Source organism: Schistocerca nitens, chromosome 6 (assembly GCF_023898315.1).
Source record: "Schistocerca nitens isolate TAMUIC-IGC-003100 chromosome 6, iqSchNite1.1, whole genome shotgun sequence".
Lineage (NCBI taxonomy): Eukaryota > Metazoa > Arthropoda > Insecta > Orthoptera > Acrididae > Schistocerca > Schistocerca nitens.
The window spans coordinates 45,919,002-45,945,561 of NC_064619.1; the positions used below are offsets into that span (position 1 = coordinate 45,919,002).

Genomic DNA, 26,560 nt, shown 5'->3' on the forward strand with positions numbered 1-26,560 from the left:
TATGAACTGCAGGCATTACCTGGTGAAATGACTCTTCCAGCGGTCAGATATGTCCACCTACAAACCCATTCCAGAACTCCACCAGGTTCTCCCGTCGCTGTTCAAATCCTTAGGTCCACCCCGGAACCATTACCCTGAGTCTCTCTCTCTCTCTCTCTCTCTCTCTCTCTCTCTCTCTCTCTCTCCCTCTCTCTCTCTCTCCCCTCCCCTCCCCTCCACCCTCTAATTCACCACACTCTTACTTTCTAAATGTTTCCTAAAGTCCATAAACTCAACCACCTCGGAACCACCATTGTGGTTGATTCCTACGGTCCCACAGAGGGAATTGCTGCTCTTGTGAACCCACCCTTCAGTCTACCCATAACTTATTCTCCTATATAAAAGACACCAACTATTTCCTCCACTGACTCTCCACAGTTCCTGTTCCTTTACGACCTGATGCTCATCACTGCCAATGTCATCTCCATCTATGCTAACATCTTCAATGCCCATGGCCTTGCCACTGCTGAACACCCCCTCTCCCAACACTCAGCAGACTAAAAGTCTACAACCTCTTTCCTGGTCATCATGAGCAACTACATCCCTGTGGCAACCATGATGCAAAAAGACAAGAACAGATCAGATATGCTCACAGTCAGTACAAGCTAACTGCATCAGGTATCCACTGTTGTGTACACTTACTAATAGGCAAAATTCTGGCAACACATGTGGCATACGCAGGTGCAGGTTAGTAAAAAGTAACACACAATGTGAGCTGGGCTACGGTGCAGACACTTATTCAGGGGGCCAATGCAGTAAGCCACAGACCATGTGGGTCGAGCTCCCCACCAATGCATTCAGAAGTTTCTTTGGCACTCTCCATTCATATTCATTTCCGTTTCATCACGTCTGCAAAGTGCACGGCACTCCCATGATTGTGATGAAAGTTAACTTTGTTTCAGTGACACATCCATTGTTCTCCAGCTGTCATGCAATCAGTCGACACACTCTTCACTGAGGAGCATCTATACCCTTCGTGACAGTATTGATATGGAACTATTGTTCAAACACATTTACAACTTTAGCCAGGTAATAGACGCTACAATCAGAATTTATTTTATGAAGTGTTCATTTACTCATTTGTGCTGAATAAATTTGTTTAAAGCAAGCATGTACTTTATGGGTTCCTGTGACCAGCCCATCACTATAATCTACATTCTGAACATAGTGCATGGGAGAGACAGTGAAACTGGCTCACCGCACAATTGACATACATACTCATTCCACTTCTCCTTGAAGTCACACTTACAAACAAATCCATGGTTCAGCAATGGACACCTGCAGGGTACCATCCTCTGTTGTTCTATTCATGGGACTTCTCAAGGAATCCTTCCTCATCACCCAGAATCCCCAATCTGTCACCTGGTTCAGATTCATTGATGATATCTTCATGATCGGGACTGAGGATGAAGACATCCTATCCAAATTCCTCCAGAACCTAAACAACTCCCACCATGCTCTCCATCTAGTCCTCTGCAACCCAACAAGCCACTTTCTTTGATGTTAACTTCTACCTCAAGGATGGTTACATCAGTATCTCTTTTTACTTCAAACCTACCAACCACCAACAATACCTCTACTTCGACAGATGCCACTCATTCCGCACCAAGGAGTCCCTTGCATGAAGCCCCTCTCCAAAGATGCCAAGTGTCTCAGTGAGATCTTCATAGACCCAGATTACCCTCCCAACATTGTCCAGAAGCAAATCCCTCTTCCCTTGTCTCTCCAGATGTCTACCACCTCCCATGTGCCCACTGTCTGGCCACAAAGGAGCGCTCCCATCATGACTCAGTACCACCCAGGACTGGAATAACTGTGGAACACACTGTGCCAGGGTTTCAACAGCCTCTCATAGTGCCCTGAAAACAGGAATATCCCTCCCATGCTGATATTCCAATGTTCAGCAAACCTTGCAATACCTTTGTCCATCCCTACTCCCAATCCATTGCCTCATAGTTCATATCCCTGGAACACACCTAGCTCCAAGACCTATCCCAAAAATCCTCCCACCACCACCTACAGCAATCTGATGACAGGCATCTCCTCTCTCATCACTGGCAAGTTTACCTGTGAAAGCAGTCCCATGATCTATAAACTAAGCCGTAAGCACTGTGCCATAGTCAATGTGGGCATGACTACAACCAAGCTGTCTGTCTGCATGAATGGACACCACCAAACTGTGGCCAAGAGACAGCTGAACCACCACATTGCTGAAAATATTGCCCATCATGATGTGCTTAATTTTAATGAGTGCTTCACAGCCTGTGTCATCTGGATTCTTCCCAAAAAAACTACTTTTCCAGAATGAAATTTTCACTCTGCAGCAGAGTGTGCACGCTGATTTGAAACTTCCTGGCAGATTAAAACTGTGTGCCGGACCGAGACTAGAACTCGGAATGTTTGCCTCTCACAGGGAAGTGCTCCACCAACTGAGCTACCCAAGCACAACTCACGACTTCCCCACAATTTTACTTCCGCCAGTACTTTGTGTCCTACCTTCCAAATTTCACAGAAGTTCTCCTGGTAGAAGTGAAATTGTGGGGACGGTTCATGAGTCATACTTGGGTAGCTCAGTTGGTAGAGCATTTGCCTGAGAAAGGCAAAGGTCCCGAGTCAAGTCTCAGTCTGGGCACACAGTTGGCAAAGGTCCTGAGTTGAGTCTCAGTCTGGCACAGTTTTAATCTGCCAGGAAGTTTCAAATCAGCACACACTCCGCTGCAGAGTGAAAATTTCATTCTGGAAACATCCCCCAGTCTGCGGCTAACCCATGTCTCCACAATATCCTTTCTTCCAGTATTGACTAGTCCTGCAAGTTTTGCAGAACTTCTGTGAAGTTTGGAAGGTAGGAGATGAGGTATTGGCAGAAGTAAAACTGTGGGGATGGGTTGTGAGTCGTGCTTAGGTAGCTCTGTTGGTAGAGCAATTGCCCGTGAAAGGCAAAGGTCCCGAGTTTGAGTCTCAGTTTGGCATACAGTTTTAATCTGCCAGGAAGTTTCAAAACTTCTTTTTCTGAACCGAAAGTGTGGCAACCTTCCCTACAACGTAATTTTGTCCTTGTAACCTCCCTGGGCACAACCTTCATTATCTCCTGTCCTCCTCCTGCCTATCCCCTTCCCTGCTCCCATTCCAGGAATCACATGGCTTTTATCCTGCCAATATACCCACAAGTCCTTTTCTCACCTTCTTCCGCCCATCGCTCCCCCCCCCCCCCCCCCCCCCACCCCGCCTTCACTACCCATCCCAGCTAGAGTGCTGCTCATTTCACATTCAGTCTTAGTCATAGTCATACCTTAGTGCCTGGAGACAGTGGTCATGTGTGTGTGGGTTCTGCTCCTGAAGAATGAGTTTGTTTGAAAACTGAAAATATTTCTAGTGTTCTTTTTCATTGTGCTTGTTTGTGACACAACACCTCCTCTATGTGCTGAGAAGCAATCCTTCGTTTCCATGTAGATGTCAATTTGAATCCATATTTTAATGAAAATAAATAACCTTATCAACCACAGAAATGATTAATAAGCATAATACTAATGAAGAGACACAGCCATTTTGCATGTAGTCAAATGGATAATCAACTGAAATGAGTAAGGAAGCTTGATGATCTTGTTTTTTTTTTTTTTCTTTTTTTCCCCCTCCAGTATGTAATTAAGATGTGAAACATGTATATGAAACAACTACCTCATCTCAGTACATATGTCTGCTCATGATGTTGTTAGTAACAATGCATCTTATGCAGCTGAATTGTTAGAGGACCATGAAGATAAGAAGATAAAAGGAATTATGGTGCATACTGAGGCATAAGACAGTCATTTTTCCTTGCTCTATTCGCAAGTGGAACAGGAAAGGAAATAAATGAGCATTACTGGTACAGGGTACCCTCTGCCGTGCACTGCACAGTGGCTTGCGGAGTATGTATGTAGATGTAGATTGTTTTAATTTTTTGTGATCAGAGTTTTATAACCTTTGTAACATCACTTGCTGGTATATGCTGTTGTGAATGACAGTTTTATATATGTGGTAGATTTAATAAAATTCTGAAAAATTATGAGATTTATGTAATCAAACAATGGAAAATCCAGGATGGAATGTACCAGAGAAGGAAAGTTGCTACTCACCATATAGCGGAGATGCTGAAATGAATCACGATAGGCACAACAAAAAGATCGGAGTCCGGTCACTAACATCACCTATACAATCAAAGGCAGGGCTACCTGTGAAACCAGTCATGTGATTTACAAGCTAAGCTGCAACCACTGTGCTGCATTCTATGTAGGCATGACAACCAACAAGCTGTCTGTCAGTATGAATGGCCACCAACAAACTGTGGCCAAAAAACAAGTGGACCAACTTGTAGCGGAACACGCTGCCAAACATGATATCCCTCATCTCAATGACTGCTTCACAGCCTGTGCCACATGGATCCTTCCCACCAACGCCAGCTTTTCTGAATTGTGCAGATGGGAACTTTCCCTGCAATACATCCTACGTTCCTGTAACCCTCCTGGCCTCAATCTTCGTTAGTCACTGTCCTCACCCATCCAGCCCCTCCTTGTTCCCATTCTAGCACTACACAGCCATCATTTCACCACCACACCCAGTGTTTTAATTTCTTTTTATTTCTCTCCTTTCTGCTACTTACCCCTCCCCCCCTCCACACCTTCTCTCCTGCCCTCTCTCTAAAGTAAAACACTTCACTGTCCGCTACTCCCACCATACTATACCTCCCCCTCCCCACCCCAGCCTCCTCCTTACTCCCACCCAGTTGCCACTCCCATCATGCACTGGTGCTGCTGCTCGCAGTGTGGTTTCAGCTCTCTGAGACTGCAGATGTGTGTGTGTGTGTGTGTGTGTGTGTGTGTGTGTGTGTGTGTGTGTGTGTGTGTGTGTGTGTGTGTGTGTGCATGCACGCGCACGTGTGTGTGTGTGTGTGTGTCTACTGCTGACAAAGACCTTTATGGCCGAAAGCTACAATTGTGTTAATCTTTTTGTTGTGCCTATTGCGACTCAGCATCTCCGCTATATGGTAAGTAGCAACTTTCCTTCTCTGGTATTGAGATTTATGTAAATTTTGTTTGTTAATTCAGCCAAACACCACAGTAAGAGACAGGTAGAATATAAAATGCAAATGAGTTTATAGCTTTTTTTTTTTTAATATGAAAGTTTGTCATACTGCATATGAGAGAAAATTACATAGATTACAACCAAGAAGCTTACTCACCTTAGACCACGGTTTTGTGTGCCACTTCACTGGGCAGTCTAAGACATTGCAGTATTGCCTGTCTGGAGGCGGTGGTTGTGGACACATGTTGTTAGGCACTATCACAGTGTTTCCTCCACCTCTTGTGACTTCATGTATGCACATAACTTCTCTTGTCCTTATTCCAATGCCACATGGCTTTGAACAAGGCTGAAAGTCAGAATAGTTCCACCGTGGAGGACAAGGGTGATCATTACATGTTCGTATCAGTACTTCTGGTCTGGTTTCTTTGTCACACAAATACGGACTCACTGTCTTTTGGTTGTTGTCTTGTACACAGGATATCAAGGATTCTTGGACACCTGGGAAAATACAGAGATGACAATGAAAACTATCAAAAGACTTTTTGTGAAAAATACTTACAAAATATGCCAAAACAAGGATAAATTATAAACATCACTAAAGTCTCCTTGAAAATCAAAGTTTTTTCTTTTAATTAGTATTTTAACATATGTATTATACATTAAAACAAAACTATATATTAAAACAAAAATATTCTGTTGTGTTATATGATATTAATAACTAGAACTTTCCTCTATCTCCATATTAAAGATGACAATGACAATACCCCTGCTTTCTTCTAGGCTATTCTCAAATGGAAAAGGAACAGTTGCCTATCTTACAGAATTAAAGCACTTATAACATATAGACTGCAGTGGGCACATTAAAAACAAATTGTAAACTATATTAATGATAGCTCAATAATGTAGGAAAAGACAGATTGCTACTTACACAAAGAAGACAGTAAAGTTCAGACAGACATAAGGAAAAGACACATGAACAAAGCTTTCGGCCACAGCCTTCATCAGTGAAAGAGATACATACAGCATTCACACAAATAAGCAAGCACACCTCATTCACACGTGGTGACTGCCAGGGTAGGAAGAGAGATGAATGCTGTCTGGTGAAGTGTGCAGGGACTAGACTGCCAACAGGTGCAGTGTCAGGAGGTTGAGGCAGGAAGTTGGGAAAAAAGTAGCAAAAAAGGAGAGGACCAGGGAGATACAGGCAGATGCGTTGGCAGACAGCTGCAAATAAAAAGGGTGGGAAATGAGGAGATCATAAGACAGAGCGGGTGGAAACTGCTGAATGAAGGGTGTGGGGGTACGTTACTGTAGGTTGAGGCTGGGAGAATTACAGGACTGGAGAATGTGTTGCAAGGATAACTCCTATTTGTACAGTTCAGAAAAGCCACCAATCACCAACAGTACCTGCATTTTGACAGCTGTCATCCCTTTCACACCAAAAAATCTCTCACATACAGCCTGGCCACCCAGTGACAGCATATCTGCGGTGACAAAAACTCCTCTACTCAGTATGCTGAGGGTCTCACCAAGGACTTCACAGACAGGCTCTACCCCCAGACCTAGTCAGCAAATAGATCTCCCGTACCATTTCCCCTCACATCCCCAATACTTGTACCATGCCAAGAACCAGCCAGTGGTGTCCCCTTCATCATCCAGTACCATCCTCAGACTGGAACAACTGAACAACATCCTTCACCAGGGCTTTGATTACCTATCATCATGCTCTGAAATGGGTGACTGCCTATGCGAGATACTTCTCACCCCTTCTAAAGGGGTGTTCTGACTCCCACACAACCTCCACAACATCCTAGTCCTCCTTATGCCACTCCCAGTCTCAACCCCTTGCCTCAAGGATCATACGCATGTGGAAGATCCAGGTGAAATACCTGCCCAATCCACCCACCCAGCACTTCCTATTCCAGTCCAGTCACAGGTTTATCCTATCCCATCATGAACCAGGCCACCTGTGGAAGCAGCACATCATTTACCACCTCTGTTGCAATCATCACACAGCTTTTTATATTGGGATGACTGCCAACCAGCCACTGCCAACCTGGGGTCCAGAGCAAAATAACACACTTGATTTCAATGGTTGCTTCACTACTTGAGCCATCTGGATCCTTCCCTCCACCACCAGCTTTCCTGAACTGCGCAGATGGGAGTTATCCTTAAACACATTCTCCACTCCTGTAATTATCCTGGCCTCAACCTATGATAACATACTGTACCCACACCCTCCAATCAACAGTTTCCACCCCCTCTGTCCTATCATCTCCTCACTTCCCACCCTGTTTATTAGAAGCCCTATGCCAATGACCTTACGTTGCACCTGTTGGCACCCTAGTCCATGCCCACTCCACCAGCTAGCTTTCATCTCTTTTCCCACACATACACTACGAACCCTTCCCCTTTCCTGCCTCCTCCTGACTGTGGCTTGTATCCCACATGATAGTTGCATTCCGGACTGAAATTGTAAATGTCTTTTAATTGCGCCTGTCTGCAACTTGATGTGTCTTCTTCACGGTAAGTAGCAATCTGTCTTTTCCTACACTATTGATATTCCTACCTGGAGCTTCCATTGTTTAATGATAACTCAGGTAATTAAAAACATTTAGGTATTGGTGCACAGCTTTGAAATTCACAAATTAAAAAAAAATCAGTATTACGAAAAGGAGAGACTCACCATATAGTGGGGATGCTGATTGCAGATAGGCATAGCAAAAAGACTGTCAAAAAAGTAAGTTTTTAGCCAAAAATGCCTTGTAGTGTTACCTTTTATTATCTTCTCCTCATTAGCTATTGAAACAACATCGCTTTGTAATGTAATTTTTAATTTTCACCAAAAGCACATTCAACACATCGCGGAAAAATACATGTCTTTCGTATCAAGACAAGAGAGAGAGTCATCCATTAGTTCTTAAAAAAAAAAAAAAACTACGCAAAAGTAAAAAAAAAAAAAAGAGCAAAATTATTTATAAAATCGGTCACTGGCGCAGCGCTCTTCTGCGTGCACGATCATAAATTATAACATTGCGGAAGTCAAAGTACCATTACAGCCTTCATCTGAATTAGACAAAATACATACACAACCACTCAAACACAACTCACACACACATAAACACAGTCTCTGGCTGCAGAGGCCAGACTGGGAGCAGCAGTGCCTGATGGGAGAAGCAATGCAGATGGTGGGGTTAAAGAGGCTGGGGTGGGGAGGGGGAGGGGTAGCAGGGTAGGGGAGGGAGGTGGTAAAGTGCTGCTTGTTGGAGCATAAAGTGATGAGGTGGAGTGAATGTAGAGCAAATAGGTGCCGTCAGGAGGTGAGATAGAGGGTGGAGAAGTGGTTGGGGGTGGGGGCAGTGGAAAAGGAGAAAAGTAGAAAGGCTGTGGGTCCATTAGTGGACTAGAGGCCATGTATTGCTGGGATGAGAACAGGGAAGGGGATAAGTGGTAACGGACAATGTCTAATGAAAGTTGAGACCAGGAGGGTTACGGGAACATAGGACATATTGCAGGGAGAGTACCCACCTGTGCAACTCAGAAAAGCTGGTGTCGGTGGGTTCGGTGGATGGCAGTATACCACTGTGGAATGGTTGGGAAGGATACTCCACATTTCAATGTACCATGAGAAACCCTGGCAGAGAATGTGATTCAGTTGCTCCAGTCTTGGGTGGCATGGAGTCATGAGGGGAACACTCCTCTATGGCAGGACAATGGGACTTTGGGTGGAGCAGGGGGGTGACTGGAGAGACAAGGTATGGTAGATCTGGTCCAGTACAAGGTTTGGAGGATAATTACTGTCTGTAAAGGCCTCAGTGAGACCTTTGTTATATTTTGAGAAGGACTGTCTGACACTACGGATGCAATGGCCACAGCTGTCAAAGTGGAGATATTGCTGGTGGTTGGTAGGTTTGGTATAGATGGAGGTACTGATGTAAGCATCTTTGAGGTGGAGATCAGCATTGAGGAAGGTGGTTTGTTGGGCTGAGGAGCAACAGGTGAAGCGAATGAGGGAGAAGGTGTGAGGTTCTGGTGGAATGTGGATGGGGTGTCCTCATCCTCACTCCACATCACAAAGATGTCATCAGTGAATCTGAACCATGTGAAAGATTTGAGACTAAGGGTAGCTAGAAGGAATTCCACCAGATGGCCTATGAATAGGTTGACACAGCATGGTGCCATGCGGGTGCCCACGGCCATACCCTGGGTATGTTTGTATGTGATGACTTCATGTTGTTGTGTCCCAGGTACAAACTACCAGATGGAAAGTCAGAATTAATTACAACTTAGAAAATTTATTCTGAGAACAAGGTGAAACATAACTCAGAGTAATCACTCATACTGAGGTCCTTAGCCAAAGTTCATCTCCCATAAACACTAACACAGTAACAACATCGCACCTGAGAGGAAACCTGCCCCGTACTCCAGGGGGCCCACCAGGTGACCGCCTTCTGGGTCACAATGATGCAACTTAATTACGTGGGGCTGCATCCTGATTGGCTCCATTGACTCCAGTGGTATGTCTGCTGCTTGTGGTGCCCCCACTGTGAGCACTTTGAAGTATGCAGTGCTGCTACCACTGGAGCATTGACACAAGGTGCTCAAGAAGGCAGTGGCCACGTCTTATGTGCGGCGACCGCGCTAAACAAATGCACAACACAACACAACACCTACCTACAAACTAAGCTGCAACCTCTGCACTGCATTCTATGTGGGCATGGCAACCAACAAGCTGTCTGTCCACATGAACAGCCACTGACAAACAGTGGCCAAGAAAAAGTTGGACTGTCCAGTTGCTGAGCACACTGCTCAACACAACATTCATTGTTTTAATGACTATTCTGCAGGCTGTGCCACCTGGATCCTTCCTACCAACACTAGTTTTACAGAACTGTGCAGATGGGAACTCACCCTGCAATGTATCCTACATTCTCATAACCTTCCTAGCCTCAACCTTTGTTAGTTATTGTCCTACACCCATCTATCCCCTCACCTATTACCACCCCAACATTACACAGTCCTCTGTTCCACTAACGAACCCACAGTCTTTTTACTTCTCTCCTTTCCCACTTGCTCCCCCCCCCCCCCCCTCCATCTAGCTGCCCTACCCATCTGTGTGTGAGCCGTGTCTGCTTCAGCATGTGTGTGTGTGTGTGTGTGTGTGTGTGTGTGTGTGTGTGTGTGTGTGTGTGTTTGTGTGTTGTCTAATTTGGATGAAGGTCTTTTTGGCCACGAGCTTACTTCTCTGACAGTAATTTTGTTGACCCTATCTGCAGCTCAACATCTCCACTATATGGTGAACAGCAATCTATCCTTTTCATAATACTGGCATTATTCCATCCTGCATTTTCATTGTTTAAAAAGTATCAGTGTTTTACAAACTATGCAAAAGTATTAACACCACTCAAAAAGATTAAGTACAGGTCTTACTAAAAGACGGTACGAAAGATCATGAAGGTTTGTCCTTCTATTAAGTAGTCGTCATGAGAGGGAAATATTAAAATGATGAGCCAGCATTAAGGGATGAACTTAGGAATATATTACAAAACCCTAAGTATAGCACTCACAGGTTACGGCCAAGGTGTTGTCTTCTGTAATGAAAGTTTTTAAATGACAAAATATATGAATTTTTTCTAATTAATTGTTTTTATTTTTGAAGTCAGCCACCTTTCTCATTTTTGACTTGCTTAGTATAATAACTTTTTTTTAACCTCCATTTTTTTCATTATTGTTGCGAATTTAGAAAGTACACTGACAGAAATGGAAAGTGTTGGACCATGAAGCACCAGTCCAATATTTATCAAGCTTTATAGAGATGTTCATCACACAAACAAATAAAAAATGGTAAATGAATAAAGTTTCATTTCATTTGGAGCTAATGTTGATCAATAACATCAATATGAGGTATGACTGCCACAAACACAAATATATTCTTGTAATTATGTGAATTGAATTGGGGAAAATGGAAAATTTTTGGTGCAACTTGACTAACAGAAGGGATTGATTGATGCATCTGAAGTATCAAGGAATTCCTGATTTGGTAATGGAGGGAAATGTGAGGGGTAAAATTTGTGGAGGGAGACGAAGACTGGTTCTAATGGGCACAGGTTATAGTAGTTATTCAGAGACAAAGAGGTCTGCACAGAATAGACTAAGGTGGAGAGCTGGATCAAACTGATCCTCTGAATGAAGACCATGACAAGAACAATAATCATAATGGTTTTCAAGCAAACAGGCTCTGAATGTCATCTTGATGAATTTTTAGCCATGACTAAAACACACGCCGTGGCATTTCGTGAAGACTGCTAGCTGGAGATTGCTATAAAAGTGTATATCTCAAGAATAACTGCTTCCTGTACTTTCCGTCAGTTCATCTACAGACTCATTGGTATCAACCACATCACCACAAACATAAATCAGACTATTCCAACATCTTTTGGGTGTGCTTATTTCTTCACACAATATTTTGGTTGATAACTATACAGCCATTTTCAAGGTGAGTCAATGACAGAATTAAAACCACTTGACACAATACTGTGGAGTAAATGTATGGGCATCAGAGATAAGACTGTCAGAAACAAGGGTGTTAGTCACAGACAAAACTTTATGCATCAAAGAACCACACAACTGAACCTTTTTTCCCCCTGTAACTCTGTGGCTTTGGGAAGACTGTGTAACCTGGTAGGCACAGATCTGTATCCTCTGTAACATCCTTGGGTAGAGAGCTGGATTTCAGAAGTGAAGCAATTGTTTCATGTCTGCATTCTCAAAGGAATTATTTTTCTGAGTCCTCGCTGCCTGGCATTCCATCATGTGCCATCTGTTTTAATAATTAACCACATAATTCATAAGCTTCATGAATTTGCTGACTTGGTACTTGCTGTTTTATATGCTTAGACACGTAAAGTTTTATCTAATGCTCTTGTTGCTGACAGTTGTATCTCTGAACAAATGCATTTTCTCCACAGTATTGTATCTAGTAGTTTTAATTCTGTCATCAACTGATCTTGAAGACAGCTCTACAGTTATCACCCAAAAGATGACGGAATATTCTATCTGCCAGAAAAACTTCAAGAAATACAAGAAATGAGAATTGCTACTGAACACCACAGTATGCTACCCAATATACCAGCTGACTCTGGCTCTACACCAAGTAAGTCTCTGATGTTTGTGGTTTGGTGCCAGCAATAAACAACAGTTTGTAACTCAAGATCTCAAACTAATTTTCAGTAACCTGTTCCTGATGATTTGTAGTGACACTCAGCCTGTAAACTTTGGCCAGATTTCAGCTGTTGTCATCCATCTACGAAAGATTTTTAATAAGTGATGCAACACTTTTTTTTCTCAGCCAATACCAGTCAAAAAAAAAAAAAAATCTGGAATTTGTTGCAGGACATCTTGAAATATTTCAGTTTCAGCCCCTACAGTTCCATGAAGTTCAGATAAATGACAGCACTATGTGTAGCCTTCAAAATGGCATCTGTAACAGAAGTGGATTCCAGGGAGATGGCTGTCACTGAGTTTCTTTTGGCAGAAAACCAGAGCATCACAGATATTCATAGGCATTTGCAGAATGTCTGTGGAGACTTGGGAGAGAACAGAAGCATGTTGAGTCATTGAGCAAGACATCTGTCATCATCACAACAAGGCTGCGCAAACCTGGCCGATCTTCCAAGTGCCAACTGACCACACACAGTTGTGACTCCAGCAATAATCAAACAGCTCACTGCTCAACTGGGCATCTCTGTTGGCACAGCTGACACACTTGTACACCAGATTGAGTACTCAGAAGTGTGTACCTGAATCTTGCACCTTCCGACATCCAACTGTTTGGCCCAATGGAATATGCACTCCACTGGAAGCAGTACACAGATGATGGGGAGGTTATTGATGTAGCAAGACTTTAGTGCTGACTTTGAGTAGTAGATTGGTACCATGCGGCCATGCAGGCATATGGGCTCTCCCAGTAAGGTGGCATGAGGCCATTGCAATGAACGGAGATTATGTTGGAAAATAGGATTTTGTAGCCAAAAGAGTGGGAAGTAATGTGGTGTATTGGAATCCTGAATAAAACCCAACTGCTTTCAGAAAAAAATTGTTGTGTTACTTATTGAATGCCCCTCATATTTATCAAGGTAAGGGAAATGATCCTACAATATTTTCACAATATAGTCTTTCTGGACAGTCCATGGCTACTCTTCTTGTCATACTTTTGTCCTGAGTCTGTCTTCTCTCCATTTCATGACAATCCCTTCCATCTTCATATATGAAATACTTCTCTTTGAACAAAAAAACTCACATCTGTTTGAAGGAAATACATTCACACATGCCTATGAAACTAGACATAAATTGAAATACATGCTACCTTGTCACCGACTCACAGTATATGAAAATACTCCATATTACATGGCTCTGAAGATCAGAAATAAGATAAGGTCAATATTTGGGGAATCGACATTGGAGACCATCGGCACATACCTAAAAAGCAAATGTTATTATAGTCTAGAAGAATTTCTAAATGAATAAAAAGCAATGTTATAGTGTAGAATAATTTATAACTAGGAATAGGGAGTAAAGATGCAAATACAAATGGTATACTTTTGAAGCCATATAGATACAAAGTATACATGTTCACTGTATATTCATGTTTATATATAGAATTATATGGCGGTTTGTATCCTGTTCAGTACATCCATACTTCATATAGGTGTGTGAAGGCTATGGTAATGATGCAATGAGTTACGAAAAGATTTAAAATATAATGTTGTATTTTAATTATAATAAGCAATGTATCTATGATGTATTTCCTGTAGTATATAAAATACTGTAACAACTTAGGTTAAAGACTGACGAGTCACCAATGTTCCCAATCGAATGATTGTATAAAAACATGTTATGTGACAATAAAGTATCTTATCTTATCTTATCTCATCTCATTCTGCTGCCACTGCACTATGGCCAACTATCTGTGTGATCTGTTGGTATGATGTTCCCATGTCCCTGATCCCAATGATTTGAACTTTCTCTGAAAGATGTTGATAAGCTGCAAGCTCATATCCTTTGAGGATACTGTGCAATCTACACGTGAAAAGTTACAGTAACATTAGACACATTGAACAGCCACTGTGTACTCTCATCATTCATTGCCTCTATGAATAGCTCATTTATGCAGTGAAAATGAGCTTGCAGAAGCATGAAATTTTAGTCAAAATATACTGCAGGCATGGAAATACTGGAGTATCAGTTTGGTAGCAGTTGGCCTATATGTTCTTATGGTGTAACACTTTCCATTCCTGTCAGTGTATGTTCTGCATGTGTTTTTCACTATCAGCTATTAAGGTATAATCATCCACAAATCTTAAGCAGTGTAGGAGAACTTTTTTCATTTTAACTGCAGGTGTTTTTTCTTCCTCACAGCATTTCCTACAAAGAGGTTAAATATGTATGATGATAATGAACATCCCTGTCTAACATATTTTCTAATTTTTGCTTTATCTTACTCTCCATTAATCTCTATTCTAAACTTTTTTTGAACATGTTTGATTTAGTTCTTCTACCTTTCTAAACTAAGTGTGCATTTTTAACATCATGGAAAATCTACTCCAGATAATGTATCGTATAGGTTTATAAAGAGGTATTTCAGTATTTGTAGTCCATAAAATTTCGGGCATGCAACCGCGCAAATAAAATTCCCTCCACTGATATTTCAGCCACGTATCATCCAGCCATACTCAAAGTGAGTCACAAGACTGACGAAAAGATGCCAAGTGCGGCCTTATATGCTCCACCACGGTGGTACTACACATGCGGGTCACAGATGCTGGTCGGAGGCAGAGAAATACGTTTATACATGTGCCGCCTGTGCTGAAGGTGTACAGACATTCGATTCACTTATTGATGTATGATTGGCGGCGGTGATGCCATGACAACTTCTATGCAGTTTAATTACCCCAAGAGCTGGATTCCATGCTTTGTCCAAATAAAAACCATTATCTCTATTTATTAAATTATTGGTTAATCTAATCTCTATAGCTTCCTTGAAGACAGAAGAGGTGGATGTTAAAATCTTCACATCACTGTAAGTCATGGAATGCCCTGTATCAATACAATGTTCAGCCACAGCTGACTTGTTGGCTGTAATAAGCGTGTGTATCTTCGATACTCCGCACACCTCTCATCCTCTCATGAACAGTGCTTATTGTTTGACCTATGTCAAACTTCTCACAATTTCCACAAAGAATCTGATACACACCAGCTTTACGAAGCTGTAAATCATCCTTCACAGAGCTGAGTAAAGCTGCAATCTTCGTGGGGGGCCGGAAGATCCCCTTTCACCGTGTTTCTCAAGAATATGACCTATCTTTGAGGAAAGAGCAACCACATAAGGCAAAAAAGCACTACATCTGAAGGAATTACTATCTTCTTCCCCATCACATACCTGCATTTTAGGTTTTGCATTGAATGCTCTATGAATTTGTTGTGGAGAAAATCCATTTGATTTAAAAATGCTCTTGAGGTATGCTAGCTCTTTTTGCAAATTGTCTTTATTGGATATATAGTGCGCCCGATGCACTAAGGTCTTAAGGACACCTATGGTCTGTGATAGGTGATGGCAGCTACTGGCATGAAGATATAGATTTGTGTGTGTTGGTTTGCGATATACGGCATGATGCGGTACTTCAGTTGGAGCTGTCCCAAAATTTGCAAGGTTGGTTCACTTTGTTAAGAACGTTGCAGTAAATAGAATTTTACATAGGGTTGGTTCTGCTATTGTCAGAGAAAGAATTTGTTTTACTCATTGGAAGTTGGACATTGTAGCCTTTAGCAGTACCTCCTAAGCAGGAAGCGCTGCAGTGAGTGAAGCCTTGTGACTTCCATGAATATGGCCCAGACGATCCAGGAGCAACCTTCACTTTTATGTCTGGATCTCCATGGGAGATGTGAGATGTCGAAGCTGGGTCCCTCTGTGTGCCATCTCGAAGTGTATCATTCATGCTGCAGGGAACCAGTATACAACAAAAATATAAAAAAGATAAATAGCATCCATATTTGCAATGAATATTCTCTCTCTCTGTACAAATTTAGCATGAAAGAAAACTAGGAACAAACTAAACATATGTTACAACACCAATTCCAGAAAGAGCCTGAAGTTCAAAAAGAAAAACAATTGAATATCATTATAGTGTTAGTAATATTTACATACTATATTATTTTTGAGACTGGAAATTAATTGTTCACAGGTAACTGTATTACAATTTTTAACAAATGGTGCAGTATCGAAATTTATTGAAGGATGTACAAAATCAAAAAGTTTTAACTCTTAGGCCTACTGTAAGAATTGGCAGAGAATTATAACAACAACTTGAAGAAAATCACATAACTTTCAAGGGTATTCTACATTTTTGGTATCTCCTGGACAGTAATGACTGTTGAAATAAATGACAAGTGCTTTGGCAATAACCTGTCTGAAGAAGTCAGTTACTTGCATAAATTTAAGTCATTGTGATGTTTCATTAAATGCATTAATGCATTTATGAGAAAACCATATAGGCAATTATCTTTCCTGTCAGCACCTCTGTAAAAAAGGAGGTAAGGGTATACTAGGTAATATTGTAATCAATTTTTAAGATCATTATCTCTGCTTAAACAGACCACTATATTTCTTAAATGCATTAATGCATTTATGAGAAAACAGGCAATTATCTTTCCTGTCAGCACCTCTGTAAAAAAGTAGGTAAGGGTATACTTGGTAATATTGTAATTAATTTTTAAGATCATTATCTATGCTTGAACAGACCACTATATTTCATTAATTAATTTATTTACCCTGTTCCATTGACTCCATTATGCAGAAAATTATTCTGGAATGTAGAAAAAGCCAAAGTGAAGCAGCAGTTAGAATCCAAGTTTAATAGTCAACTACTGATACTGTTCGACTGCTACAAACTAGCTGCACTTACTGTAGCTATTGCTCAGTTAATATCAACATGATCATATTGATAGTTACCATTTAACAAAGCTGAATGTAAAATTCCCCTTTATTGATTAAAATGTTCAATGGCACTGAAAATAAGTACTTAGTTCAATAAACTGCGAAATAAATGTATGAAACAGGGCTTGCTCAGTAAATATCATTAACATAATATTGTTGGGCTATAAGCTAAAACTAAGCATCCTCTTGAAACAATGATAAAAAAAATTTCCTACTCCCATTCAGGCAGTGCTGGGAATCACATACAAAGTCATCTTCTACATGTTCCGCATCAGAGCCCTCCTTTTCGAAGATACACTATCCCTGGAAGAGTATGTCCCACTAATGGCAGAGAATGTTGTAATGGGTTCAGGCATTGAATCCTGGTGTTGCACGTCCATTCTATCCATTTCTTGCAACATTCTCAGCAGGTGTGGATCCAATGTTCAGTTCTGAAGGAAGGGGAGTCACAGTTTGCTACTGTCTCCCCCTCCCCTGCTACCCCCTCCCCACCCCCTTTTCCTGCAATTATAAATTGCCATCACCCTTACTTTTACTGTGCCACTGATGCCTGTGGCTTTAATAGCAATGTTAAAACATACAAAATGTTTTAATATAGTAATAATAATAATAATAATAATAGTTTATTTAGGTTAGTCCTTACTATATGCAAAAAATTGTAATATGTAGAAATACAGCATCTGGAAAGCATTCATCTGAAAATTTGAGAAGGACATCCATCAGACAATTAATTTAAGAACTGTAATAGCAACATATTCTGACAAATTTGACAATGTCATAAGTTATACAATATAAGACTGAAGAGTGCACTAACCATTATCAGTGTTTCAAAAAGCAGTATGGCTTGTAACTGGGCAGCAGACTAGGGCTATGTGAGTGTGTAATTGAGGGGAATATTGTTTCTTACAGTCATTCTGGGTACTTCAGGGTAGTCACTCTCCTTACTTTCCCTTCTATTGGAGGGTCTCTATATTTCTTTATTTCCTTATTCAGTTGCCTGTGCTCTGCTAATACTACCTGTAGACTCACAAAGTGTGTTGGGTTTGTTATTGACACCAGATACTGTCAGCCTGTGAATATGTGCCTTTGTGTGGTTGGAATGTTATTAGTCAGGCCTCAAGGCAACCATGTGGCAGACACTCATGTGAGCAAATGAGATGTATCCTGTGTTAAATGCAGCTGGTAATTTCTATAACTCCTCATCATTTATAAGAGCCTTAATTTTCATGCTGCTTTACTCTCCAAAATTAGGTTGTGAAGTTTGGAAATCAACGCATGTAAAAATATATATTTTTTTTTATAATGATTCTTCCTTTGTTCCACTCACAAACAGAGCCAGTCTGCTTCAAATGCCAGTTCTCTAGATTTTCTCAATAGTGTTCTTAGAAAAGAACATTGTCTTTCTACCAGGGATTCCCACTTGACTTCACGAACTATCTCCATAACACTCCCATGCTGATTGACCCTACAGCTGGCACATCTAGCAGCCTGCCTCAGAATTCCTTCTTTGTCTTCCCTTAACCCACCCAACTTGATGGGGATCCCAAACTCTCAAGCAATACTTGAGGATGGCTCACGCTTCACAGATGAACCACACTTTCCTAAAATTCTCCCAATAAACCAAAGTTGACCATTTGCCTTCCCTCTTACCACCCTTACGTGCTTGTTCCATTTTATGTCACTTATCAGTGTTACACCCAGACATCTCATTGATGCGACAGTGTTGAGCAGTATGCTACTAATGCTGTATTTGAACATTACAGGATTGTTTTGCCTACATATCTGCATTAACTTATATTTTTCTACATTTAGAGACAGCTGTCATTCACCACACCAATTAGAAATTCTTCTAAGTTGTCTTCTATCCTCTTACAGTCACTCAATGATGACACTTTCCTATACACCACAGCTACAGACTGCTGCACGCCCTTTCCATCAGATAATTTATGTATACAGAAAACAACAGCAGTGCTACCACACTTCCCTAGGGCACTACTGATGATACCCTTGTCACTGATGAACACTCGCCATCAAGGACAACATACTAGGTTTTATTACTCAAGAAGTTTTTGAGACACTTACATATCTAGGAACCTATTTCATATACTTGTACCTTCGTAAACAGTCTGCTGTATGCACAGTGGGGCACTACTTCCAACATTTTCCAGAAATCTTGGAATACAGAATCTGACTGCTGCTCCTCATCCATGGTTCAAGGGATATCATGTGAGAAAAGAGCAAGCTGTGTTTCGCATGAACAGTGCTTTGTAAATCCATGCTCAAGTGTGGACAGAAGCTCCTCTGTCTCAAGAAAATTCTTTATATTCAAAATGAGAAAATAACTTCAATTTCTATTATTTACCCCATTCCCTTAAATGGCACAAAATGCATATACTATATTTATAGATTTATTTATTCCTATTCAAGAATTCATCTATGGTATAGAAGGAGTTGTCAAGGAGATATTATTTCAGTTTATTTTTGAAGCTATTACCGCTGTCTGTCAGAGATTTTATTTCGTCTGGTAATTTGTCGAATTTTTTTTACAGCAGCATATTTTACCCCTTTTCTGTGCCAAAGATAGGTTGAGTAAAGGATAGTGTAAGTCTTTCTTTTTTCTGGTATTATAATCATGAATGTCGCTGTTGTTTTTAAACTGGTCCATGTTGTTGAGAACAAATTTCATTAGTGAGTAAATGTACTGTGAGGCTGTTGTAAGAATTTCCAAATGCCTACAAGATGTGTGACTATGAACCCCACACATTATTCTAACCACTTTCTTTTGAGCAGTGAATACTTTTTGTCTAAATGTTGAGTTACCCCAAAATATTATTCCGTATGACATCAGAGAGTTAAAGTATGCAAAGTATGTTAGCTTACTAATTTCTATATCCTCAAAATTGGTAATTATTCTGATTGCAAAAATTACTAAAACTAATCACTTTAGACGATCCAAAATAAGAATTTTCCAATTAGGATTCTCATCTATGTGTACACCCAAAAACTTAGTATGCTCTACCCTGTCTACTGTGTTATATTTATTGAAGGAACTGTACTTTTTGCAGCAGAAAATTGGATGTACAGTGTTTTTTCAAAGTTTAGAGCAAGCTCATTTGCAGAAAACCTATTAATGACTTTTCCAAAGACCTTACTTGTACAATTTTCAATTGGAGTTTCTTTTACTGGATTAATAATGATGCTTGTATTATCAGCAAACAGACTGTCAGTTCAGCTTCCTGTTTCAGACAGAAAGGGAGGTCGTTCACATATATCAAGAACAGAAGGGGACCCATGATTGAACCCTGTGGAACACCTAATATAATTTCACCCCAGTTAGATGAAGTGGCAAACTTATTAAAATCATTTGATCCATATAAGGAAACTTTTTGCTTCCTGTTCTGTAGGTACGACTTAAACCACTCATATGCTATTTCATTTATACCATAGAACTGTAATTTCTGTAACATAATGTCATGGTTCACACAATCAAATGCTTTGGATAAGTCACAGAAAATTCCTATTGGTGACATTTTACTATTTAAAGACTCTATTACGTGGACAGTGAAACTGTATATTGCTGTCTCAGTGGAACAGCATTAACTAGTAAACAAGGGCTCTAAAATGCATACCTTAAAAGCTACCATCACTTTTTTCAGTAGAGGAGATGTGTCTCATAGTAACGATGATGAACAAGTGCTCATAGCCCTTAAGTTGTATTTGTTAGAGGCCACATTTACAGGGCTTCTTTTCTTTTTTGGTCCATACTATCACATCCCAAAATATGGAAAGCAAAGAGCTTGCAGTGGGAGAGATTTGTTTCACAGTACTGAAAATGAAGAAGTGCTCACAGCTCTTAAGGTATGCATTTTAGAGCCCATGTTTACTAGACTTTTTTGCTTTGAATGATCATTCCTGTCCAATCACCAATTGACAATTCCTTTAGGGACACCCTAACAGCTCAAGTTCTTTGTATCAGAATGGTAAGCACAGTACAGAGATGCACTAGATGGTGGAAACTCCTAGTATTTAGAAACAAATACAAGGAAAGAAAAAAAAACCCTAGACATAATAAGAATGATGGTGAACTTGATTTTTCAATATTGCCACCTGGGGATGGCATATTTGCACTGACAAGAACTCCCCTTGACCTAGCCTGCAAACAGATTTCCTGCGCCATTTCCCTGCACATCCCCAATTCTCTCACCAACCCCAAGAGCCAGCCAAAACAGAGTGCTACCTATGTCACCCAATACCACCCCAGACTGGAACAACTGAGCCATACCCTTCTCATGGTTTTGATTATCTATCATTATGCCTTGAAATGAGGGACATCCTACTCAAGATCCTTCCCACTTGATTTTTATAGATGCTTCACAACCTGGGCCATCTGGATCCTCCTCTTCGCCACCAGATTTTCTGACCTACATAGATGGGAGTTACTCTTACAAATATTCTCTGCTCCCAGAATTATCCTTGCATCAATCTACGGTAACCTATTGTCCCCATACCCTCCATCGAACAGTTTCAGCCCCCTTATAATATCACCTCCTCCCTTTTCACATTCCACCACCCTCTTTGGGTGCTGCCCCCTGCCAGTGTATCCACCAAACCTTTCCCCTACCCTGCTCCTCTCCTTTTCCACTCCTCTGCCTTTCTGCACCCTGGTTCCTCTTTCCCACACATCCCACTTCCTGACACTGCACCTGGTAGTCTGTAGTCCCTGCATGCCCCACCTGTCAGTGCTCTTCTCTTCCCCAACCTGTATCCTGCTATTCCTCCCCCTTCCCACCCCGTTCCAGATTGCTACTCATGTGACAGTCGTATTCTGATTGGAGCTGTTGGTGGTAGCAATCATATGTGCACGAGGTGTGCTTGCCTGTGTGAATGTGTGTGCATATTATTTGCCAAAGAAGGATTTGGCTGCAAGCTATAATATGTAACAGTCTTTTTGTTGTGCCTGTCTGCAACTCAACAGGTTATCTTTACGGTGAGTAGCAATCTACCCTTTTCATAATGTTGTTGATATTCCAGCTTGGAGTTCCCATTGTTTAATTTTCATTTATTTATGATTTGTTTTCTGTACGTAAGCATAAAGTTGGCAATAATTATCTCTCATGGTAATTGTAATACAGTAGTTGAAGATACTTGCAGTAGGTGATATCAATCAATTTTCTTATTATGTTAATGGGAAATATGGAAACAGCCCCCCCATGAACCATGGACCTTGCCGTTAGTGGGGAGGCTTGTGTGCCTCAGCGATACAGATGGCCGTACCGTAGGTGCAACCACAATGGAGGGGTATCTGTTGAGAGGCCAGACAAACGTGTGGTTCCTGAAGAGGGGCAGCAGTCTTTTCAGTAGTTGCAGGGGCAACAGTCTGGATGATTGACTGATCTGGCCTTGTAACACTAACCAAAACGGCCTTGCTGTGCTGGTACTGCAAATGGCTGAAAGCAAGGGGAAAATACAGCCGTAATTTTTCCCGAGGGCATGCAGCTTTACTGTATGGTTAAATGATGATGGCATCCTCTTGGGTAAAATATTCCGGAGGTAAAATTGGATCTCTGGGCGGGGACTACTCAAGAGGACGTCATTATCAGGAGAAAGAAAACTGGCGTTCTACGGATCAGAGCATGGAATGTCAGATCCAGTAATCGGGCAGGTAGGTTAGAAAATTTAAAAAGGAAAATGGATAGGTTAAAGTTAGAAATAGTGGGAATTAGTGAAGTTCAGTGGCAGGAGGAACAAGACTTTTGGTCAGGTGAATACAGGGATATGAATACAAAATCAAATAGAGGTAATGCAGGAGTAGGTTTAATAATGAATAAAAAAATAGGAGTGTGGGTAAGCTACTACAAACAGCATAGTGAACGCATTATTGTGGCTAAGATAGACACGAAGCCCATGCCTACTACAGTAGAAGAAGAATGGGTAGCTCTGAGGGATGAAGTAGTGAAGCAGCAGAGGATCAAGTAGGCAAAAAGACGAGGGCTAGTAGAAGTCCTTGGGTAACAGAAGAGATTTAATTGATGAAATTAATTGATGAAAGGAGAAAATATAAAAAAAGCAGTAAATGAAACAGGCAAAAAGGAATACAAACGTCTCAAAAATGAGATCAACGGTAAGTGCAAAATGGCTAAGCAGGGATGGCTAGAGGACAAATGTAAGGATGTAGAGGCTTATCTCACTAGGAGCAATATAGATACTGCCTACAGGAAAATTAAAGAGACCTTTGGAGAAAAGAGAGCCACTTGTATGAATATCAAGAGCTCAGATGGAAACCAAGTTCTAAGCAAAGAAGGGAAAGCAGAAAGGTGGAAGGAGTATATAGAGGGTCTATACAAGGGTGATGTGCTTGAGGACAATATTATAGAAATGGAAGAGGATGTAGATGAAGATGAAATGGGAGATACGATACTGCATGAAGAGTTTGACAGAGCACTGAAAGACCTACGTCAAAACAAGGCCCTGGGAGTAGACAACATTCCATTAGAACTACTGACGGCCTTGGGAGAGCCAGTCCTGACAAAACTCAACCATCAGGTGAGCAAGATGTATGAGACAGGCAAAATATCCTCAGACTTCAAGAACAATATAATAATTCCAATCCCAAAGAAAGCAGGTGTTGACAGATGTGAAAATTACTGAACTATCAGTTTAATAAGTCACAGCTGCAAAATACTAACGCGAATTCTTTACAGACGAATGGAAAAAGTGGTAGAAGTCGACCTCGAGGAAGATTAGTTTGGATTCTGTAGAAATGTTGGAACACGTGAGGCAATACTGACCTTACAACTTATCTTCGAAGAAAGATTAAGGAAAGGCAAACCTATATTTCTAGCATTTGTAGACTTAGAGAAAGCTTTTGACAATGTTGACTGGAATACTCTCTTTCAAATTCTGAAGGTGGCAGGGGTAAAATACAGGGAGCGAACGGCTATTTACAATTTGTACAGAAACCAGATAGCAGTTATAAGAGTTGAGGGGCACGAAGGGGAAGCAGTGGTTGGGAAGGGAGTGAGACAGGTTTGTAGCCTCTCCCCAATGTTATTCAATCTCTATATTGAGCAAGCAGTAAAGGAACCAAAAGAAAAGTTCGGAATAGGCATTAAAATGCATGGAGAAGAAATAAAAACTTTGAGGTTTGCCGATGACATTGTAATTCTGTCAGAGACAGCAAAGGACTTGAAAGAGCAGTTGAACGGAATGGATAGTGTCTTGAAAGGAGGATATAAGATGAACATCAACAAAAGCAAAACGAGGATAATGGAATGTAGACGACTTAAGTCTGGTGATGCTGAGGGAATTAGATTAGGAAATGAGACACTTAAAGTAGTAAAGGAGTTTTGCTATTTGGGAGCAAAATAACTGATGATGGTCGAAGTAGAGAGGATATAAAATGTAGACTGGCAATGGCAAGGAAAGCGTTTCTGAAGAAGAGAAATTTGTTAACATCGAATATAGATTTAAGAGTCAGGAAGTCATTTCTGAAAGTATTTGTATGGAGTGTAGCCATGTATGGAAGTGAAACATGGATGATAAATAGTTTGGACAAGAAGAGAATAGAAGCTTTCGAAATGTGGTGTTACAGAAGAATGCTGAAGATTAGATGGGTAGATCACATAACTAATGAGGAGGTATTGAATAGAATTGGGGAGAAGAGGAGTTTGTGGCACAACTTAACTAGAAGAAGGGATCAGTTGGTAGGACATGTTCTGAGGCATCAGGGGATCACAAATTTAGCATTTGGAGGGCAGTGTGGAGGGTAAAAATCATAGAGGGAGACCAAGAGATGAATACACCAAGCAGATTCAGAAGGATGTAGGTTGCAGTAAGTACTGGGAGATGAAGAAGCTTGCACAGGATAGAGTAGCATGGAGAGCTGAATCAAACCAGTCTCAGAACTGAAGACCACAACAACAACAACAACAACATGGAAACACTGGTGTAACTGGGTTCTCAAAGTGGGGGGGGAAAAAAAAAAAAAAAAGGATTTGATGAACTTTATTGTTTTGCTGGTATATGTCTTCTTCTAATGCCTTGGGTGAAAAATTTGCAATCCATGGTCCAGAGATGTACTTTCAACAGTCAAGTTTTCCACAGCATTATGTTCCAGCTGTACTTTGTATTACTGCTGAGAACACTTTATTTCAGTGACAAGTCAGCCTATACTGGAGAATACATTCATTTCACATTAAGAACATTGCTGGTAAAGTTCAAAGGGACTTCACAGTGGGGGAAAAAAAAAAAAAAATATATATATATATATATATATATATATATATATATATATATATATATATATAAAACAGAGGGAAACATTCCACGTGGAAAAAAATATATCTAAAAAGAAAGATGATGAGACTTACCAAACAAAAGCGCTGGCAGGTCGATAGACACACAAACAAACACAAATATACACACAAAATTCAAGCTTTCGCAACAAACTGTTGCCTCATCAGGAAAGAGGGAAGGAGAGGGAAAGACGAAAGGATGTGGGTTTTAAGGGAGAGGGTAAGGAGTCATTCCAATCCCGGGAGCGGAAAGACTTACCTTAGGGGGAAAAAAGGACAGGTATACACTCGCACACACACACATATCCATCCACACATACAGACACAAGCAGAAATATGTCTGCTTGTGTCTGTATGTGTGGATGGATATGTGTGTGTGTGCGAGTGTATACCTGTCCTTTTTTCCCCCTAAGGTAAGTCTTTCCGCTCCCGGGATTGGAATGACTCCTTACCCTCTCCCTTAAAACCCACATCCTTTCGTCTTTCCCTCTCCTTCCCTCTTTCCTGATGAGGCAACAGTTTGTTGCGAAAGCTTGAATTTTGTGTGTATATTTGTGTTTGTTTGTGTGTCTATCGACCTGCCAGCGCTTTTGTTTGGTAAGTCTCATCATCTTTCTTTTTAGAGAGATATATATATATATATATATATATATATATATATATATATATATATAGTGACAAAAACCTACAGCAGTTGAAAGTGTATTATCTTATATATATATATATATATATATATATATATATATATATATATATATATATATATATATTGACAAAAACCTACAGCAGTTGAAAGTGTATTATCTTTTTTAAAAATTATTCCATCCAAATGAAGGTTTTAAGGCTGCTTAGAATTCCAGCCCATTACTGTTTCTCTGGATTCACAACCATGGGATAACTGCATGTTGTAGGAACTGGTGCAACATATATAAGCTACAAGAGTGAATGAAAGAGAAATCTGATTTCTGTCAACTCATGCCCTGCTGTGTGATACCAAGAGAATATTCTATATTCATCTCCTGCACCACCACAGACATGCCAGGAATACTGGTAGAAGGAATAAACTAAGCTGGTAACTGCAGGTTGTTGATAAAAATGCAAATATACTGTAGACCACTAGGCTCAATCAGATAAATAGGTAAGACCGTGAGGTGCTACAGAAAGTTTATTTTTCCCA

At 40.7% G+C, this 26,560-nt stretch overlaps 1 protein-coding gene across 1 annotated transcript in view; it reads right to left on the reverse strand.

Annotated features, from left to right (window-relative positions):
- Nucleotides 1-26,560, reverse strand: part of LOC126262791 (protein madd-4-like) — a 362,890-nt gene that overhangs the window by 211,647 nt on the left and 124,683 nt on the right. Inside the window, exons 7-8 of the mRNA XM_049959614.1 lie at nucleotides 15,929-16,092; nucleotides 5,255-5,595 (exon numbers count right to left, since the gene is read on the reverse strand). Coding sequence (XP_049815571.1) covers nucleotides 5,255-5,595; nucleotides 15,929-16,092 — 505 coding nt within the window. The remainder of the gene's footprint in view (nucleotides 1-5,254; nucleotides 5,596-15,928; nucleotides 16,093-26,560) is intronic.